The following is a 23,142-nucleotide window of genomic DNA, read 5'->3' on the forward strand; positions in this document are numbered from 1 at the left end:
AGGGAATACACATAATGGATGTGCGAGTACAGATTGTAGACGCATGGTTGACGACATATGGAAGTTTGGGTCTGGCTGTGAGTCATGCACGGATAGTCAAATGTTAAGGCGACTGCTCACAATAAGTGGGAATTCTGGGTTCGAGTCCTGGTCCAACACAAATTTACATTGTCTTCATTCCATTCTACAGCTGATGGTAGTCATTATTCGCAATTGCAAATTCATCTGATATGTTTCATAACAGCTGTGGTTGCCACAGTGCATCGTCATCAGAATAACACACGCAATGAAATATCGAATATAGCCTAGAGTGCATGTGCACGCACATGCACGTATCTGTGTGTGTGTGTGTGTGTTGTCCACTGTCCCCTTTACCTATTCCATTACCTACAAACAAAAGTGCCAGGTTCATTTTGAACATCTCTCACAGAATTGTGTGAACTAACAAGCAGCCACATATACAAGTTCAGTACCTCAATTTCAATTTAAAGTTGTCCTCAAGAACACTTAGATGTTAAACAGATGATGTGCTACTAAATATGACCCTCCTTAAAATATAAAAAAGTGCAGTGAAACTCAAAAACAACAATTCACCTAAAGTGATAATGGAATATCTGTAACTCAATCTCCTTGTCTTTTCAGCAAGCTGAAGTGAAACAAACTTTTACAATTATTTGCTGAGTAAGCTCATTGAAAAGGTGCAATTTTTCAACAAATGTCACTCTTAGTTACAACATAATAAGTTTCAGTATGGAGTCTGTATTGTCTCTGTATAGGTGGAGCTGGAAAGTGGTCTGTCCCCATCTAGTGCAACAGGGTAAATGTCAAAGCGGCAAGGACGCTGCACCCAAGTTCCAGCACAGACATTTGGGCTCCATCTCATGTGCAGCTTGTCATGTCACATGATTGGGTGTGTTAACAGCATATTGTGGCCAGTAATAGATCTCAAGCATAACTCTGTTGGTAGCCTTCACCTCTGTTTATGAAGCCATCACTGCAAGCTGTGTTCAGTCATCACAATTTATCCTTGTTTTCTATCCTACTCATCACAGGTAGAACACTGGCAGTTTGATGACAGTGGAACTCAAGAAATGAACTGCTCGCCAGAAGCAAAGTCCAGAGCACAGTGAAGACATTGTCAGCATCTACATCTACACCTACGTCCATACTCCGCAAGCCACCTGACGGTGTGTGGCGGAGGGTACCTTGAGTACCTCTATCGGTTCTCCTTTCTATTCCAGTCTCGTATTGTTCGTGGAAAGAAGGATTGTCAGTATGCCTCTGTGTGGGCTCTAATCTCTCTGATTTTATCCTCATGGTCTCTTCGCGAGATATACGTAGGAGGGAGCAATATACTGTTTGACTCTTCGGTGAAGGTATGTTCTCGAAACTTCAATAAAAGCCCATACCGAGCTAAAAGCCCATACCGAGCTACTGAGCATCTCTCCTGCAGAGTCTTCCACTGGAGTTTACCTATCATCTCCGTAACGCTTTCGCGATTACTAAATGATCCTGTAACGAAGCGCGCTGCTCTCCGTTGGATCTTCTCTCTCTCTTCTATCAACCCCATCTGGTACGGATCCCACACTGCTGAGCAGCATTCAAGCAGTGAGCCAACAAGCGTACTGTAACCTACTTCCTTTGTTTTCGGATTGCATTTCCTTAGGATTCTTCCAATGAATCTCAGTCTGGCATCTGCTTCACCGACGATCAACTTTATATGATCATTCCATTTTAAATCACTCCTAATGCGTATTCCCAGATAATTTATGGAATTAACTGCTTCCAGTTGCTGACCTGCTATATTTTAGCTAAATGATAAGGGATCTTTCTTTCTATGTATTCGCAGTACATTACACTTGTCTACATTGAGATTCAATTGCCATTCCCTGTACCATGCGTCAATTCGCTGCAGATCCTCCTGCATTTCAGTACAATTTTCCATTGTTACAACCTCTCGATATACCACATCATCATCCGCGAAAAGCCTCAGTGAACTTCCAATGTCATCCACAAGGTCATTTATGTACCGCATTTACTCGAATCTAAGCTGCACTTTTTTTCTGGTTTTTGTAATCCAAAAAACTGCCTGCGGCTTAGAATCGAGTGCAAAGTAAGCGGAAGTTCTGATAAAAGTTGGTAGGTGCTGCCACAACTAACTTCTGCCGTCAAATATATGTAGTGCTATACAGGCATGCTTTGCAGGCACAAAGATAAATACTGGCGCCCAAACCTGTGCATCAGTAAATAATTTTTTTTTAAAAAAAGGTGCAAGACGAGTGTTTTCTCTGCCCCGAGTTTCGACCACTGCATTTTTCATACATTATCCAACGAAGTAAATACAAATTATGTATTGTTCATCTTCAAATGTAGTAGCATTTCAATGTACTACGAAAATCCGACTGAAAAGACTGTTTGGGATGTTTATCAATATGGCCAACTCTACATTCTGAATTTTTTCCTACCTGTGAGAAGAGGTCGTTGCTAATAGGAATTTTATGAATTGTGAATCACATGCAGTATTCTCTTCACCATAAGAATAATACAAATATAAACATTTTGCCATGTATTCTTTCGTGTTTGCTGCTATCTCATTTAAATCCTGTCTGCCTAATAAACTACAAAACTAGAGTGAGACAACAGCAAACGCGGAAGAATATACATATCATGTCATGTTTATATTCGTATTATTCTTATGCCTAATAGTGATACAGTCAGAAATGAAGCATGGCAATTGACTAGATTTTTAAATCTACGATGACTCTAATTTCTGTGCAGAATGTAATGTACTAAAGAGGCGTCTGCAAAGATTTTCAAACAGAGAACAATTTTCGCTAAACTCTCGTTCAGAACATCTTCTATCATACGCAATCTATTATTTGGTTCTTGTTGATCATTATCAAAGAAAGCAGCAGTGTAAGTAACAATAAATAGCAGTCTCTTGCCATTGTTTCACTAATGAGACGATTCCTCCTTTTTTTTAAAAAAAAAAAAGAGACGAAGCCGCGGTAGCGCACACAACAGCAATCCATGCCGCGAGCGGTGACAGGCCGTAAACACTCATTAACAGAATGTGACAAGCAATGCATGATACAGTACAATAATACATTTTCAGCATAGAGTGATGTAAACACCTATAATATAGAGAACGGCACAAATCAGATCAAAGAAAAATAAACAATCAAGTCAAACCAGACGAAGCACGTGGAAAAGGAAGGGTACCCGTATAAATATGGACAGAGCGCCTGGCGCATAGCAATGGCTACCTGGTAAAGCTTAACTGCTAAGCTTACAACTCGAACCAAACTACTGTAGCTGTATTGTCATTCATTCGACCTAAACTGTGTCTCGTAGTCTCGTATTACAATGGACCAACTTTGTTTTGATTTGGAGGTACAGCCTAAAACTTCTCTCTCCCCTTGAATTTCGAGTCTCAAATTTCAGGTGCAGCTTAGATTCGGGAAAATTTTTTTCCCTTGATTTCAAGTCTCATTTTTCAGGTGCGGCTTAGATTTGAGTAGCAACGGTCCTACACGCTCCCCTGTGGCACACCTTAAATCACTCTTACTTCAGAAGACTTCTCTCCATTGAGAATGACATGCAAATAGTCCAGGGAGATCTGAATTAAAGAACATGCACAGGCAATGTCAATCACTTTGCTATCAATGGTGTATATTGAAAGCTTCAGAGAATACCACAAAGTGCAAGACTAGTGTGGGGCCACAATATTTACAGACACTGTTACATCAGTGGGCAGGCCCACGTGAAATGCCAGAGCAAGTGCGGACATTCTTTGGTGCCAAAGTGCCTCTGACCTTTCCTCCATATTGATACTAATGCTGGGAATCCGAATCAATGTTAGGCACTAGGCTTTCTATGTGACATGAACGGACCTGGCATGCTCCAAGCACCGCTACAAAAATCAGTGTTATGCCTGCCCAATATACCACAGCCTGCACTCATATTTAGTTTTGTGGGTGCCAGGTATATGCAGTTCCACTGAATCCCTGGTCAAGTCACCTAGATCACTGATTACCTGTGATAAAGTCTGTCACTTGCTCTCTTCTTATGTTCACATTGTCTTTTTAATTTGTATGTTAGTAAGGTTCTTACATCAACATTCACTAACAGATCATCCTTGGCATGTCAAATGTCCTTAATTGACCACACAAAACTGCAAGAGTTCTTCACATAATGGACACAGCATCTGACTAAAGACTTCAACAGTTTTGCCACATATTTGGGCAGTCCAGAGGTGAACAAGCTCATGTTGTTTACTTTTGGCTACTGAGATGTACTCAAAAAGTTCTACTGTAGGGTGTTGGAAGACTAATGAGAATATCATACAAAGATTTGTTTGTCTAGTCTGGTAGTGAACCAAACTAGCAGGGAAATTACTAATTTCGAAATTGGCAAGACTGTCAGTTGATATTTTGTTCACTCTACGACAAACATTGGATGTGGTGCTGAATTTGCTTACATCAAACTTTATTTGTAAGTACCAATCTAAAATGTATTGTTTTAAGTTGAGTACATGGCCAGCAAATTGGCAACCCTGTTTCATTAACCAAAACTTCAGTTTTAAAATATACTTTAATTTGTCTTGGTTTTTGGCTAACTGAAAATGTAGGGTTCTGTTTTTGGAATTTTTGGTGTGAATAGAAACAGTAATCATCAGTGTTTCTTTAGAAGAACACTAAGAATTAGACGGAAATAAACAACCACCTGTAACTGTTCTCAACCCAGGAAATTATGTTGTGATATGGAAAAAGTAAGCAGACATTTATAATGTATGCATGTAAAAACTTTTATTTAGAAGGTAAAGGTTATGTTGATTTATTTTTAACAAGGCCAATTAAACATGTTTATTTTAACAGATGAGAAGTCATGTTTTAGTCAAGGAGATGATGTTCAAAAGCTCTTCTCTACTTCTGGGGGTACAACTTGTAGATTTAAAGACATTTTCAAATACAGTGTCAGTGACTTTTGCAATGTATTAACAAACATACCCATTTCATCAATTTACTGTTACAATAAAATAATTGTAGATATAATAATTATTATTTGGAAAACATACTAAAAAACCACAACTCATGTAATATTTTGAGGTTTTTTTTTTAACCAGATATATGTTGTTTCTTAGTCTCCTAGATCCAGACCCTCCCTGCAGGGTGAATAGAATCACCACATTTATTGTTTTCTGTTGCAAAAGCATAAGCTAGGTCCCAAATCTAATAATAAGTCTAAAGTTAGACACAAGACTTATAATCCCATACATTTCTGATTTTCCCATTTTTTAAAAAAAATATCAATTTTTTCCTTCTAAATCTGGAAACTGTTTCTACTATTCAGGAACAATGGAAGATTAGGGTTTAATGTCCGTTGACATCAAGGTCATAAGAGACAGAGCACAAGCTCGGAATATTTCAAGGACAGGGAAGAAATTCGTCCATGCCCTTCCAAAGGAACCATCCCAGCATTGCCTGGAGCAATTCAGGGAAATCACAGAAAACCTAAATCAGGATCGCAGGGTGTGGATTCTTGAATTCCGAGTCCTGTGTGCTAATCACTACACCACCTCAATTGGTCTGTTTCTACACACTCCATTTTGCAGTGCAGTTGAGGTGTTTAGCAGTAGACAGACAAATAATCAAGAATGAACTAGTAACTAAGCCTTTGGACAATATCCTTCCTCACAAGAAACAGCAATCTCCCCCCCCCCCCCCCCCCCCCGACACACATTGTCCCAGTGTGGCCTGACTGGGCTTAGTTGGGCTGTATTATAGAAGAGATAAGTGACACGGGGAAAATTGCAGACTAGCGAGATATCAGCCACACCAATAATTCCAAGCAAATGTTTGGGCCATACTTCTGAGAGTATTCAGTTATGACCTTTTGAAAGTACAGCTTTTAAATTTTGCATGCATCATTTGTCGCTCGCTCAACCCCCATACAGCCACTTAATGCCCAAGGGTGAAGTACTGTGCAGTGGAGTGACTAAGAGGTTTGTGAAATACTATTTGGACACTGGTAACATGCTTTGTTCATTGTGTCAAAGTATGTGGTTTCCAACCCACAGCTAGTACCAGGGATTTCTTTGCTTTGAACATTGTTATGTTGTGATTCACAAATGCAGTACAAATCAATGAAAGGAATTAGTGTGTCAGTAAAGATGTAGCATAACATTATTTAATTATTAACATCGCTGTTGTGTGTTACTTTCTTTGGATTTTAAAGCTGGCACTGTTAAAATGAAGTTCATTTGCAAGAGATCTGCTATTCTTCGTTTCATAATAATTCTTCAGTTGCTTGGATTTATTCATTTTGATTTTGAAGAATATGTATAGCAGCAGAATGTCAATACAAGAAGATCATTAAAGTAATATTAAAAGTATATGTCTGGGAGGTCGATGTATTACACACTCATATTACTTACTGTTTTTCGTGTAAAATAATGAGTGTTATTGAACAAGATGTCAAAATATGTTGGGCAGATGTATCTGTCTCCCCAATCCTCTGCCCTAGCCTTCAGCAGCCCACGAATATGAGATCTCTGGTTGTCACTCCAATGTACAGTACTTCACGCTCAGGCATTAGGGGGTGAAGTGGTGTAGAGTGAGTGACAAATATACGGTGTGCACGAAATTTAAAAGCTGTACCTTTAAAAGACTGTAACTGCATACTATCAGAAATATGGCCCAAATATTCATGTGGAATTGACCGGTGGGGCCGATATCTTGCATGTGTGCGTTTTTCACCTTAAAATATTAAGTCAATCTGGTGATGTATTCTGGTCAGAAAGAGCTCACAGCCCCCCCCCCCCCCCCACCCCCCACTCCCGCCACCCTTCCACTCCCCCACACAGAGTTACATTGTCCCAGCAGTCTGGCCCGACTGGGCTTAGTTGAGCTGTAGGTATAGAAGAGATCTGAGTCACAAACAATGTGGAAATAGAAATTGTAATCAGAAATAAATGGAATTTGATAATATGAACAAGTAGGGCAGCACATGGAGACTTGAAACTGAGAAGACACATCAGTCTTATCTAACAAAATAAATAAATATATATATAGAAATTAATCACTTACTGAACTGGCATGTGTTTCCCAAATATGGCCTCTTGCAAATACATTTGAAGTCTTGCCAAAGGTCTGTACACTGACCTTCGTTGTGACATCGATTGGGATTGCACTGAGGCTCTCTAGGACACCCAACCTGTACATGTTGTAACATTTGACTAGGCAGCTCGTGCTGTGGGTCTACCCACACCTCATTGATCATGACATCCTCCATACAACCAATGAAGAATGATGGTGTGTGGGTCAAAAGTTTTATGGGTACAACAGTTCCACCCAAATATGTGGCAGAAAAACTTGTGTGGGAAGAATTAGAATTTTCATTGAGTGTAATGGGATAAATTGTTTGTTCTTCATTAGCAGCCAATACCAGATGAGTTGTGTTGATAGCCACAAACACCTAAAATGAAAGACCAGCATAAAATGTGTAACACAGAACAACATTCCGTAACATTAATACTAATAAAACAACTATAAGAACAACAATAATCATTGTATTATACAAGTAATTGGAAAGTTAACAGAAAGAATAAAATTTATTACTTTTTAGTAATCAATTTACAACAAAATTAAAAAACTTAAATAACAAGCACATAAAACAAACCTTTTGCCATTTGCTATCATTTAAATCAGATCCAATAAAAACACCCTCCCATTTATTAAGGAGGCTGGAGTGTAGATTTAAACGTCCTTCTGTAAGTTCCAGAACATAGAATGTCAACCCCATGCCAAATGCCAGTAGACCATTTGGTAATGTTGTCTTAAAACGAAACTGAATATCATAGCCTTCATCACGACTTGTATTCAGCATCATATATGCAGTGCCATTCATAGACATTGTAGTTATCTGCAAGATCAGAAGCAGGGTTCAAGTTAATTTATGAGATTAATGAATTATACTCTACCTAGATAAAATATGTATTATAAAATATCCATAATCATTAGCAAATCTTCTCACTTATATAAATGTCTAATATTTGTCTCACAAAGGGTGACACGGAACTTTGGTTGGCAACTTACAGGGACTCTTGCCTCAGAATAATTTATAAGTAAACAAAAGCAATTAGTCTTATGACCTTATATGAAATAGGAGTATGAAACAGATACATAATGAACACTAGGTAGACTTGCTGTGATACAATATTCTTCTATTTGCTGGTTCAGTAACTTCCATGGCTAAACATACTTAGACTGATGCCCAAGATGGTTGTTGATATAAAAGGTGGGAGTGTCAACCAAATACACCTGGAAACCACTACACAGTCCCCACAAAAGCCCTCAATGTTGCAGCAGCAGTCTCACCAGGCAGATAAATCTAATTAAAAAATTAATTTGATTGTTAAGAAAACCATCACCATTCAGTATCACACCTGATGTGAGTGGAAAGATAATCTGAAATATGGTGCTATAATCATTAGTTCATTAAGCTTTGCTCATCCAACTCTTTCACCATAACTAATAGAAAATTGTCCAAATAAAAAATTAAACAACCAAATTAACAGGTATGCATGTATTTTTATCTAAAGGAACTTCCAAAAATGGAAATAATCATAATAGTAAAGCCTTTAATAAAGCCAAGAAAGAAAAACTTATATAATTCTGATCAATGAATATACTCTAGAATCTATCATAAATTCAGTTATAGAAGGATTTTACAACTTTAACTTAACAACACCTGCTTTTTGTGTGCATGCTATTAATGTCAATTGTTACCTGCTATGTTAATCTCTGCAGGCAATGGATTTATTCTGATACGAGTCTCCCAGTTAGCTAACAAACAGCCTCATCAGAATATTCATACCCTACAGGTGCTCTACTAATTGCATTCATTAAGTGAAGCAGTGTAGGATTCTGATCCCATTTCTTAAACTGAAATATTTTCATGTAACTGTCAGAGGAACATTGCACATATTATGGATTAACACACATTTAATAGAAAGTATAAACCGCTTTATAAAGTCTGCTGGTTCTCTACCTCATTCTCCTAAACAAATGTTTGCCTTCCTTAAACTGTCTCAACAACACTACATGAAAGCCACCTGTCAACTGGCCAAACTCTTGTTACATCTCCATTGGACCCTTAAACATGTCTAGATTTTCCTCCTCAGCCCCAAGCCTGTTATAAATGTAACCTGCATCACATCTATCCATAATCACTGTTTCAGTCCCACCACTTACAACACCTACTCGAAACGGAAAGTCTTATGACTAAGCGAAACTTACTTAGTCACGTGACTTGTGTAAAGTTATAACACTGCAATACATTACAAAAAGTCATTGAAAATTAATTAGTGCACACAAACCACTTGCACAGTAAACTTTTGCAATACTGTAGCAAACAAAAGATATGATTTAGTTGATTTAGGAAATTCTGGCCTCACTACTCGCATCTCATTTACAGACACAACATTGAAACTTCCTAAAAATTTCACACTCTTCCCACATCATTAACCTTCCACATGAGTCGCACAATAAATTTCACCCCTTCTTGTCAGTTTTACTCTTAACAAGAAAGGAAGAAGGTAGAAGATTAGGTTTTAACAGTTCATTAACATGAAAGTCATTACAGATGAAGCATAAGACCAATTAGGACAATGTTCCTTTACAAAAGAAGAATTAAACTTTTATTAAAAGGACTTTGTGGCTGACATTTCAGCAAGCCGAATGGTAGAGGCCAGATGTCAGTTGACTACAGTAGTTTCTCAGGCTCCAAGTGTTCAACTGTGTTTCCTATTTTATAGGATTATGCATAGCTTTGGCAGGTGAGCAGATTACTTGAGGTGCAAGGCAGAGAACCAAATATGGAGCAATTTATCCATTATATGTGTACCTTCATAAAAATATTTAATGTAAGTAAAACAATGCTTCATCTATTCCTGATTTTAGTAGTCTGGTCATAGATTTTCTGTTTGTATAAAAAATTGAAAACTACATTTTCACATGTGCATTTCTTATAACATCTTCATCCTCTTACGCCATAGATAGAAAATGAATAGGTTAAAAAAAGTAAAGCTGGCATCATACCAGTGATTTACTAGGCATAGTGCTGTTGGAGTTCATATGCCATTGCCTTCCTCTGACCTTTGCACAGATTTACCTAGCCAGTTATACTTGGTTTACAATTTAACATGGACTCAAAATCACAGAGCAACTCGGCATTCTTCACATTAACAAACACTGACAGAAATGAAAGAAGTGATAAGTGGCAAATATCATACAAGTGGCCAGGGACCAAACCCTAGACCTATAGATGCAGAGTCTGGCACATGACCGTTGAGAAACTGCACTACACAATGAATTGTCTTTATTGTTCATAGTTGTTATGAAGTTTCAAAATTAAGAAACCTACTGTGCTTAATCCAGATAGTTACCATCTGGTTCACTTTAGATCATACGTTTCCAGATACGAAACATAGCAAACATATTGAAATTGTTTTTAAAATTGGAATGAGAGCCACATTTTGTTCCAATGTGAAGTAAATACCTTTTGCATTGTAGTGGTATGCTGTTCTAAACTGGACTCATAGCTGTTCTTGCACACTAAGCTGAATTCGTTGATGTGTTCTGTGTTGGTGTCAGGATAAAAATTGACATTTACTTTGTATTAACAGATACTTTCATTTTATTTAGGAGTCAATTAGAGACAGACTACTGCAGATCCAGTGGCTTATTTATCTAAATCCTGAGTAACTGAAGTCATACCACAGCTGATATTTCATAATCAACATACACAACAGAAATGAGCAGAATTCCCATATACGGGTTTCTGAAAGAATGACTTCACAATGAAGAGCGTTCAGTAACAACTGAAGTTCTAATGATTAAGCTGTGCTTCAACATGTACACTGGTGAAGTAAGAACACTATTGAAAAGACAGAAGACAGATTTTATTATTAGTTTTCCATTCAGTTCACTATCTTGGTTTTGCCAAGAACAGCCGCTATAGTTACCATGAAATTTCATAATCTGTTTGAGACACTGAAGTGAGGTTTTTGGAAAATTACGGGAGACTGTCCTAAATATGATGCTGAAGTCAACCTGCACAATGTAATTTAATTTCCATTTCCAGCCCAACTGGTCTTCCACATAGAAACTATGAATAACTGGATCTTATGCCTTGGCAGAAAACCATGTTTGCCTCCATCTTGTAGACTAACTGGCTAAAAGTATGGTCTTAGGGTTCTGAGATTGCTACCACATCCCTGGCATTTTAGTGCATAGAACTTACACTGGCTCAGCTAGAGGGTAGGCAGCAAACAACAATAAAAAGATACACTGGCACTAGAAGTAAGAATGACACAAAAAATTGTAAATCTAACTTCCTCATCATAGTAGTACAACGTTTTGTGATGAACAAAGGAAGTAAAGAAGTGCAGGAGAATATATGTATAGTAGAAAATAACAATAACTGTTTCACAAAATTTTGGCAGCAGTTGAAGTGGCCACACAGGTGAAAGTGAAAATGACTCAGATAAAATTCACAAGTATCTTCACATGGCATAGCATGTTTTACAAAAATTTCAGTTTTTTGTACCAACAATTATTTTTATACTTTATTAGGTAATTTGTCCCTTTGCAACACTTACTGTGCATGAACTAACACACATCTTATAGCTTATTCTATAAACTTCACTGGCTAAAGATCAATTTTGATGTTGTTGTTGTTGTTGTTGCCGTCTTCAGTCCTAAGACCAGTTTGATGCAACTCACACACTAGTTCATTCTGCTGAAGCCTCTTCCAGTCAGCATGACTACTGCAACCTACATCTATTTGAATCTGCTTACAATACCCAAGCTTTGGTCTCCTGCTACAGTTTTCACCCCCACACTTCCTTCCATTATCAAATTAATGATTCCTTGATGTATCAGGATGTGTACTATCAAAACATCCCTTATTTGAGTAAAACTGTGCTACAAATTTCTTTCATCCCCGATTTGATTCAGTACCTCTTCATTAGTTATCCAATATATCCACTACACTCCATACAAATGCCTTCAGAAAAGACATCTTAATGTTTAATGTCAGCAGGCATAAAAGTTTTTATTTATTCTCCCTGAATTTTATTCCCCAAAATTTTCTTTTTTTTTCCCTTTACTGTCTACTCGATGTAAAGAATAAACAATATTGGGGAGCAGCTAGAACCCTGCCATACTACCTTCTCAATTACTGTTTCCCTTTCATGTCCTTAAATTCTCACAAGTACAGTCTGGTTTCTGTATAAGTTACAAATAACTTTTTGCTATCTGTATTTTATTGCTGGTACCTTCAGAATTTTCAGCACCTGCATTCTTTAGGATTGTAGTTATTACATTCTTCTTGAAGTCTGAGAGTATTCTGCCTCTTTCATATGTATCTTGCACACCAGATGGAATAGTTTTGACACAGCTGGCTCTTCCAATAATCTGAAGGAATGTTGTCTACTATAGGATCTTGTTTCAACTTACGTCTTTCAGTGCTCTGACAAATTCTTCTTGCAGTATTGTATCTCCCTTCTATTACTGAAGGAATGTTGTCTACTCTAGGATCTTGTTTTCAATTAAAGTCCTTCAGTGCTCCGACAAATCCTCCTTGCAGTATCATATCTCCCTTCTACTACTTCTCCTTCTATAATGCCGCCTTAAGTTTGTTTTCTTTGTCCAGGCCCTCTACATATTCCTTCCAAGTCTCAGTTCTGCCCTTCTTTGCTTACTACTGGCTTGCCATCTAAGTTTTTAATATTCACACAAGTGCTTTTCTTTTCTCCGAAGGCCTCTCTAATTTTCCTATAGGTGGCAACCATCTTTTGCCTCATCACACATGCTTTTAGAGGTTTGCAGTTCATGTCTAGCCATTCCTGGTTTGCCATTTCACACTTTCCATTAATTTCATTTTTTTAGATGTATGTATTCCCTTCTTCCTCCTCAATTTGCTGCATTTTTATATTTTCTCTTTTTGTCAAAGAAATTCAATATCTCTTGTGTTACTTACAGATTTCTACTAGGCCCAGTTGATCCTCTGCTGCCTTCACTATTCCAAATGTGTTGCCACAACCACAATAGGGCAACACTTCATCACCACTTTTCTGTCCACTCCCGATATGAACGCACAGTCCATAAAGAGAGCCAAGTTGTTGAAATCAGAACACCAAATGAAAGCTAATAACATGAATGAGGAATTCCACATACAAAGCAGGGTCAAAATTCACTACGCATAACGACATGATCGATAGTAGCTCACGCAACAGAACTGTACTAGACTCAATCACAGCTGCCTGCCTGCCCCTGTTGCTGCAAGCAGCTCAGCCCATGTGACCTGCCGTGCACACTCCTGGTGGCAATCGTCGACCACAAGCTATGGTGCCTCAGTCATGATTAATATCAGCCATTGATGGGCATACTAAACCTGGCATTGGCCATCTGGTGGCACAGATAATTTGACTGTGAATACAAACTGTTGCCGGTGTCACATCAGCCTTCCAGTTTGTTTGCAGAGCATGATGCAAACATATATATAACAGATTGTTGTTTATGGATCTAGGTATGTATCTGTTTGGATGAAAGTTTCAATGGTTAACAGGTGTAAAGGCCACTGTTATTCAATGCTTAAGAAACTATCAGCAAAGATAGTTATGTGGGTATCCATTTCCATTGTCTACTTATTGACACAAATCTATCACCGCTGACTGAGTTATATAACCTCACTATTATCACTGGGTGCACAGCTTTCGTTGCAATGCTTAGTGAACAGAGATTACTGGCTGTTGCTGAACTACATATACTGCCTGTTCACAGCAAATAGTCGGAACTTTTTTCCCTTACTCTGCTGCTAACTGTTTATGAAATACTTTTAAATTTTTTATGTCTCATTGCTAATTTTTTTAAACCCAACTTTACCAATGGAAAAAGTTATTTTGAACTTCAGTGTGGGAGTAGTGCAGTTACATATTTGCTTACAATATTTTGAGGAACACTGGATCTCATTCTCCCCCTCCATCAGTTAATGGAGAAATATTGGGAAAAAGGAAAGGACTTGATAGTAGTATTCGTGGATTTGGGAAAAGCATATGACAGTACACCAAGGGATAAAATATGGGAATGCTTGAGAAAACATAATGTTCCTGATTCATTAATTTAAAAAGTCCAGATGCTGTATGATGGTTGTGAGATCAGTGTACAAGTAGGGCGTGGAATCAAAATGGTTTAAAGCAAAGAGAGGTATTCAGCATGGCAGTTCACTCTCCCCTTTACTCTTCATTACACTTATGGACACAATCATGAAAGAAATCAAGGAAGAAGAAAATGAAGATCTCAATGCTTTTGTTTTTGCTGATGACATCGCCACTTGGGGAGAGACAGAAAAAGAGGATCAGGGGAGACTAGATTACTGGAACACAAAATTTTAAAAAATAAAGTTAAGTGTGAGTAGGAACAAGACAGTGGCAACGAAGATGAGCAGGACATCCACACCTTGTCACATCATACTGGAGGGGGAGAAGGTTGAATGTGTGAAAAGGTTCAATTATCTGGGTAGCATCATATCATGCGATGGAAGTTCCAAACTAGAAGTCTTAAACAGAATAACAAAAGGATATAGCTTCTTCCACCAGGTACAAAATCTGCTCTGGGACAAGGAAGTTCCTGAAAGAGCCAAACAGACCATGTATAAGACATATCTCCTGCCAATCATGATGTATAGTCTAGAAGCCAGTGTCATAAATAAGAGAGAAGATAGTCAAATACAAGCACGTGAAATGAAGTTCATTAGGTCAGCTCCACAAAAAACTAGGAGAGAGAGAGTACGGAATGATTATGTATGGAGAGACCTGCAGATGACATTGACTTCAGAGGAGGGAATGAGTGCTTTGAGATTGAAGTGGTTCGGTCATGTGAAGCAAATGCACCCGACTATAACTCCACACCAGTATTTGGAGATGGAGGTACCAGGAAGAAGACCAACCGGGCAGGCTAGAAAGAGATGGACAGACCAGGTTAAGGAAGATCTCAAGAGGAGGAGTAACATGGGATGTAGTGGAGAGAGAAAGCTATACCAGGACAGAAACCAATGGAGGCATATCGTTCACAAAGTTTCTACCTGGCTCGCTGAAAGGAAATCCTGATGATGATGATTTTGAGCAAAGCAAAATTCTTTCTTTTGTAGTGCCATTCATTTGCAAATGTAATTAAACTTGACTTGCTGTACAAAGTTCACCTCTATACATGGCGAATGTACGCATTTCAGTTCCTACCCCAATACCGAATTCTGTCACTTAGTTCTTTTATTTCAGGTAAAGGTCTGACCTCTATACCAGCACAAAAAACACAACCTGTAACAAATTTTGTCAGCACTGTTGAACAACTCATGTGATGCATCCCTTTGGATACTGTGGAACAGATCAGATTTGAAGTTTGCCATGTGCTTATGAATGCTCCTCCATTATGAAGCAACATCATTTCCACCAAAAAGGCTCTCTAACAATTGTGATATAGTGGAACTCAAAGTTGATTAAGGTAAATAATGTAACAATACTGTTACCTTATTTCCTTTGTGGTGATAAAATTCATGGTCTGTTAACTTAGCTGGCTCCATCTACATGACAATCAATGATGACCCAACAGCATGAGTGCAATTGAATACTTCAGCACTCCTGAGTTCTATCTCATTACCTCAAAAAATTATTGTGTCCATCCATACGAACAGTAAAATCCTCCTAAGTCTCATAAAGACTATCTATGTTTAGGTCCATTCATAAGCACAGCCACTCCTACGTATGACTTACCTAAATATTTTGTTCCCTTACCAAGATCACTATACGTAAAATGTTCAGACAACATACATAACTTTGCTAACTTCATTAACAGATTTGGGGCAATCTGATAAACAGCTCAAATCATTTAATTTTTACGTGGTCTCACTTTTTACAAAGGCTCTCCACAGCTATACAATTTATTGAAAACAAATGAAAATTTGTGCCAGACCGGGACACAAACTCAGGTTTTTCACTTTTTACTGAGTGGTCGCCTGAACCACTTCAGCTATCTGAGGACACTTCATGGACAGATCAAAACTTCCATATGCAACAGTAGCTGCTACCTATAGTGCTCATACATTTATGCGATCCCCACACAGTGAGAGACTTATTTACTTTTCTCGTCACATTGCCTTGGCTTTGGCATGAAATACATTAATGCATGCATATCTGAAGCAACATTTCATCTAACTTTACAGACACTGCACTAATGTGTTTCATGCCAAAGCCAAGGTTATCTGACGAGAAAATAAATAAGTCTCTCCCTGTGTGGGAATCACACTACTGTCACAGTACTACAGGCAGCAGACACTGGGACATATGGAAGTTTGGGTCTGTCCATCAAGCGTGCAAGGATGGCCATATCAGTTATCGCGACTGCTCACATAAAGCTGTTTCCAATAAATTGTATAGCTGTGGTGATACCATATTTGTAATTCTCAAGTATTTTTCATGATTTAATATGGCTATAAATTGTCTGCAGGAACATTACATCGAACTATACAGACACTGCACTAATGTATGGTCTTACATAAATTCCAGACAGACATCATCACTGCGAGTTTCAGTAGGCTCATTCCTCAACTTGGTCTAGATTTAAGAAATATTTATTTCAACGGACTGGCAGGGTCACCAGAGTAAACCCTCTGTTTCTTTGTCTTCGTGGGAAACATTGGAGGAATTGGAAGACTTTGAGCTCTGATAGTAGCAGCCCTTAAACCAACTGTTGTTTTGAAGGCATATTGATGACACTTTCATTGTGGGGCTCCATTAACAATATGAATTTATGAATTTTTACAGCTTCTTAATCCCATTCTTAGCACCATCTAGTTCAAAATAAAAACAGAAAAGGATAGCTGTTTGCCAACCTGAGCATTCTGGTTAGATGGAAGAATGGTGAGTCGCTATGATATTCCGTATTCCATAAGTGCAGTCTCACTGCATAGTAGCTTGATAAGGCTTCAAGTTACCACCCCTTGTTACATATCTTGGATGTCCTTAATACACTTGTGCATGGAGGCAGTTACCAGTTGAGGTAGTATACCTAAGGAACTTGCCCATCAAAGAACTGTGTCCTTGGAAAATGTATATTCCGCTCAACGTATTTACAGGGCACTATGAGCTGAAGTTAAGAGCCCACCATTGCATAATATGGTATGTCAGCAAAACTCACTCAGTATGTTCACAATGTTTTATTGAACATAGCCAGAAATTTCAGGAAATGCACACAGAATACTAATGAGCACTACCACATGAGAATTTTATGTCAGTTTTCAAAGCTCATCTACAGATGATTGATAGATATTACCTTGAAAAATAATGCTGAGAAATAAATGACAAACAGCTACAATCCCAAATTATTGGCTATTTAGTATGTTGGGAAAACTTTGAGATATAAATAATTATATCTTCTGCTAACAGCAGATATACAGAATTAATGTTACAGAGCTAATACTGGCTCAAATTTCTGTCACTGCTAATTTTTTATACTCAATGAGAAATAATTGACATCACTTACCAGTAAAAAACATATATCAATTAAAACTTCCTGACACATTAAAACTGCATGCCGGACCAAGACTCGAACTCGGTACCTTTGCCTTTCATGCGCAAGAGCTTTACCTTCTGAGCTAAACTAGTATGACTCAGGATCCATCCTCACACCTTTCCTTCAATCAGTACCTCATCATGTACCTTCCAAACTTCACAAGGTTCTCTTGCGAAACATGGAGAACTAGCACTCCTTTCTTCCATGAGTGCTTGTCCAGCAGGTTTGGGAAGAGAACTTCTGTAAAGTTTGGAAGGCAGAAGATGATGCACTGGCAGAAGTAATGCTGTGAGGACAGGTTGTAGTGATGCTTTGGTAGCTCAGTTGGTACAGCACTTGGCTGGGAAAGGCAAAGATCCCAAGTTCGAGCCTCAGTCTGGCATACAGCTTTCATGTACCAGAAGTTTCACGTCAGCAATCAGCATATACTCCACTGCAGAGTGAAAAATTCATTCTATATAACAATTGCTTTAAGGTGATGTACCTTTTCACAGAGCTCCCCATGAAATCCACTGAGACATGTACAGTTGAACTTATGATCAATTTCATTTTCCAAATATGGTCTACAAGTGCCATTATTCTGACATGCATTTTCTGTGCATCCAGTTAGCCTCACCGAACAATTCTTTCCACCATAATTTGCTTCACAAGCACATGTGTAATCAGCTAGCAAATCTGTGCAATTTCCATGGCTGCCACAAGGCTTGTATCTCTCGCATTCATTAATCTGGGTATCACAAAATTCTCCTTCATAACCAGGCTCACAGTCACAAGTATACGAATCAATTCCATCAATACAAGCACCATTAATACAAGAATGTTTCTCACACTCATTGTTGTTTACTTGACAATTTATGCCACTGGTTCCACGAATACATAAACATTCATACCTGAAAAGAAGAAAAAAACTGTTACACTGCTGAATTATAAATAAACAACTAATCTACATATATATCGTGTGTGTGTGTGTAAGAGAGAGAGAGAGAGAGAGAGAGAGAGAGAGAGAGAGAGAGAGACGGGGGGGGGGGGGGGGGGGGCACGTTTATTCCAAGAACTAGCAAGTTTTCGTTCTTTTTAGTGTGTCCCTGTCGATGACCCAACGACTCTGCTTTTCAATGAGTGGTCTCCTTTTCACTACCAAAGTATTTACATTCTACCAAAACTTTACTACTATCATTATATGAGGCATGTTCAAAAGAAAAAGAACGAAACAACACCATGGGTATGACTGAAATCTTTATCCCTTAAGTAATGACCAGAGGCCTGAGCACAAGTATTCCACTCTTTCATGAGCTGAAGGATTCCACATTTCCAGAATTCCTATGGCTGTGACAGGAACTAGTCCTCCACTGTATTCTTCAATTCATCATCCAAGTTGAAGTACTTCTGGCTGAGATGTTTTTTCAGCAGACCAAATACAAGGAAGTTGCAGGGCGACACATCCTTGAACTTGGCCATTACACGTTGAAAGTATCTTCCACTCCATTAGGCTCCCTGGTACAGCAACTGTGTGTTGAATACTTAAATTGAAACCAGTCTTGGTTTCAATTTATTCTTTTATTAACAATGTGTTTTGCCTTCATGGAGCATCTCCACATTTTATTAAAATTTTTCTTTTACAACATTTTAAAAACCACAAAACGGCTCTATGCTAGTTTGAAGCAGCATCAATCAGTTAAACCCACACAGAAATTAATAATTGAACCACCAGGTCAGAATGGTGCAATAGTATGCCCCCGCTCACATTTACACAGATGCCACTGCAGCCGGCCGGAGCGGCCGAGCGGTTTTAGCGCTTCAGTCTGGAACCGCGCAAGCGCTGCGGTCGCAGGTTCGAATCCTGCCTTGCGCATAGATGTGTGTGTCGTCCTTAGGTTAGTTAGGTTTAAGTAGTTCTAAGTTCTAGGGGATTGATGACCTCAGATGTTAAGTCCCATAGTGCTCAGAACCATTTGAACCATTTTTTTGATGCCACTGCAACTTTACAGCAGGAGCTTCAAGTAGGCACACAGATGAGCAATGGAGCCTTGCACCTCATTGCGTCACATCCAGCCATCCTGTCTCCCAACACAGGAACCATTTTTCCAAATGTGACATAATGGCCTCATGTGGTACCCGATGCAACACACTATAAAGTGGTTTCCAGAGTACAGATATAGATGTAGGGAGTGAACTGCATCTAATCTCTTTAATTATGATGGTCTGGAAGATTCATACACTTAAGGTTTTATGAAACTGGACTACACAATTTCTTTTGGCTCACATGTCCCTGGAGCTAATTTTAAAATACCAAGTGATTTGCAGGAACTTACCTTCATTTCAAAAAGACATCTGGGTAACCTTAACATTTGTAATTACGCCCACAAAATCTAAATAGTGTCCCTCATTCAGGCAAATTAAAGCCAGAATGTGAACAATAAAAGTGAACATTGTTTCTTATATAAAGAGACAGTCTTGGATGCAAAGTTATTTTTATTACAAATAATGTGTTTTGCCTGGTTATGACTTCCTCAGATTTTTGTTGCCATTGTTCTGACTAACTGTCCTACCAGCCGGTGATCTGTATTGCTTTGATAGCCTTTCAAAAATCTGAGGCAGCCTCAACCAGGTGAAATGCATTATTTAAAATAATACTAACTTTGCAACTGAGACTGTCTCTCTATATAATTATGAAAACTGGTTCCTGTGCCAAACAGTCTATCATGAAATGGAATAAGCTATACCAAGTTTCTTAGTTTAAATTTGAAACTCTTTTAAATGTTTCCACTAATCCAGGTTCCAAACTGTCGTCTGCATCTGCTTACTGAAAATCTGGAATAAGATATGTTGTCCATTGCTTTGCAAAAGAACAGACACCATTTTGATCCTGCAGCCATTATGAATCAAGGCACAAAGGAATTAGTGACATATAGTTGCTAGTGGGCATTGATTTACATCACTAAGAGAAGTTGAAAATTTGTGACAGACTGAGATTCAAACCCAGGTCTCCTGCTTAGGAAGATGCTCTGACCACTAAGACATCTGGACATAGTGGTCATCGCAACTGCACAGACTATCCTAGCACACCTCCTGTCGGAGGTTGTATTCCAAAAATGAACAGCATAGAGACAGAAGTGATGACAGTTTCTGCAGGACCTGACCATCATTTTACAGGACAATGTTCAAGCATGTACAGTGCAAGCTGTTACTGATTTGTTTGCATGATGGGGCTGCTAAGTGCTGTACCACCTACTGCACTCCCCTGACTCAAGCCCACGTGAGTTCAACTCGATTTCTAAACTGAAGGAAACACTTCATGGCATTCGCTTCAGAACTGCTACAAATTCGTTGGACAATAGACTGCACCCCTCGAACTGCCAACACAACAGGCACTGTTAAGAGTATCCTACGACCTCCACATCGCTGGCAACAGGTTATACACAATGCTGGTGACTACTTTGAAGGTCAGTAAAAATTTGAAACACGTATCTATTTTGTACAAGCTGTAAATAAATAGTTGCCACTATTAAAGTTCCAACCCTCGTATATTTGCTGGTTGATTATCCTCACTAGTATTTCACTCGAGCTTTGTGATTGCAGAAAAAGCTTTGTTGGATTCCCTGGATTTCCCTTTAGAAGCTAGAGAAAAAGAAAAAAAAGATCAACCAAGCAGACCCTTGCATACATGGGTAAATCTGATACACCAGATATGAGACTTGTGCCCCACCGACTGTCTAGTAATAACCATTTCACTTCAACAGCCATGTAACTCAGCAACATTCTACAGATGTTGAGATTAAGATTCTACCATCCTCAAACTTTATAGCTTATGAAATGAACATTGCCTTCTCAATCCACCCTGAGACTAGATTGGTTTCCCTACTTACTGAACCAATTGATACAATTAGTACCAAACAAGCTCACTGATTAGGGTCTGTGGTTAATTAACTGATTTATCTAAGAGCTTGTACAATGTACCCTGCTCAAAAACTGTGACAACTACGCAGTTAATCCAAAATACGTGAGACACAAAAAATTACATTATATATTTCACTTAGAAATAAGTCCATGAGGAAAACAGAATGTTGCCACATAAAGCTGATTTATATTGAGAGAGAGAGAGAGAGAGAGAGAGAGAGAGAGAGAGAGAGAGAGAGAGAGAGATGGCAACATTCTGTTTTCCTCGTGAACTTATTTCTAAGTGAAATCTATGTGCACTAATGCAACAGCAGCAGGGACTGCAAATGTTTCACAGAATTACATGATAGATGTGTGCTAGTATGCACTATCTGTTGGTTTATACTAGACACTGAAGTTGGGGACGGGGTGGGGTGAATCAAAACATGAGGTAACAGCAACTCCAATGGATAAAGTTATTTTACAGTTAATTATAATGATGCACCATAGTATGATATTAATATGTACAGTAGAATCTTGCTAATTTGGTACCTTTGGGACCTTAATAGTACCAGACCACCTAAAATGCCGGGTTACCGAGCATCACTTAAAAATTGCAGTGTACGGAGTGTAAGATGAAAAGTAAACAATGGGTGACAGGCAATAGGCCTTCGATTGTTTAATGTACATTCTGTGCTCCCGAAAAAGTGATAAAAAAGTATAATACTGTATACAACAACATTTTGGATAATAAGTTTAAAAACTTTATTTCATAAATCCTGAAACATAATTTTAGGAGTTGATGTTAAGTTCAGGACATTACAGTGTGATACCGTAGTACAGTTCTGTATGTGTTTTATACTACAGTACAAGGGCACCCTTGTCCTCCTCAAGGCCATGATTCCCACCACTAGCTCTCAGGGAAAGGAAAAATGTAGTGTTGTCAGGTACTTTTTGTTCAAGAATATTATTTAAAAGTCAGTGTTTCGTAAGTTTTTGGCAGAGTTGGAAGTAAAACTTTCTTATAGCTACTTACTCACAAGTCACCATTTGTCTTCCAAGTTATTAAAAATACTCCATACCCTTAGGTCTACTGGCTGACCCCCCCCTCCCTTATAAACTATCATGGTATCTACAGTATTTATATATATAATTCACTAGAAATAAGATCTAATGCCCTTTTGTCTTTTTTTGTGTGTGTTCAATTTTTCTTCAAAACATCATTATGCTTAGTACACATATGTTTCATCTGATATTTCTTTGACTACAGGGTCTTCTTTGTCAATGTCTATCCAGTCAAAAACTTTTATCTTGCATGAAATTTCTTATTTCATTTTGGGCAACATCTATCAGTTTAACAACAGCATCATTTTGGATTGGAATAGTGGAGTCTGTTTCTTCTTCATATGCTTTTGGCCAGAGTTTTCACCAAGACTTCCGATGAGTAGCAGGTTTAATTTTATTCCATACCAAAGTGGTACCAAAAATAGCATCTTTACACTACATTTTTTTGAAAATCCACCACTGAACATTCTGGATTGATAAACTTTTGAAGTTAAGAAGCTCTGCAAGAACAATTGAAATTCAGAATTACTCCCTTATTCATTGGCTCAGTAAGGCAAATAACATTTGCTGG

The 23,142-nt window shown here is 38.3% G+C and overlaps 1 protein-coding gene across 1 annotated transcript in view; it reads right to left on the minus strand.

Moving 5' to 3' along the window:
* Positions 1-23,142, minus strand: part of LOC126248896 (protein crumbs) — a 354,721-nt gene that overhangs the window by 111,462 nt on the left and 220,117 nt on the right. The window contains exons 18-20 of the mRNA XM_049950366.1: positions 18,115-18,520; positions 7,681-7,923; positions 7,089-7,476 (exon numbers count right to left, since the gene is read on the minus strand). Of these exons, the coding sequence (XP_049806323.1) occupies positions 7,089-7,476; positions 7,681-7,923; positions 18,115-18,520 (1,037 nt within the window). The remainder of the gene's footprint in view (positions 1-7,088; positions 7,477-7,680; positions 7,924-18,114; positions 18,521-23,142) is intronic.

The sequence above is a fragment of the Schistocerca nitens genome, chromosome 3, assembly GCF_023898315.1.
Source record: "Schistocerca nitens isolate TAMUIC-IGC-003100 chromosome 3, iqSchNite1.1, whole genome shotgun sequence".
Classification (NCBI taxonomy): domain Eukaryota; kingdom Metazoa; phylum Arthropoda; class Insecta; order Orthoptera; family Acrididae; genus Schistocerca; species Schistocerca nitens.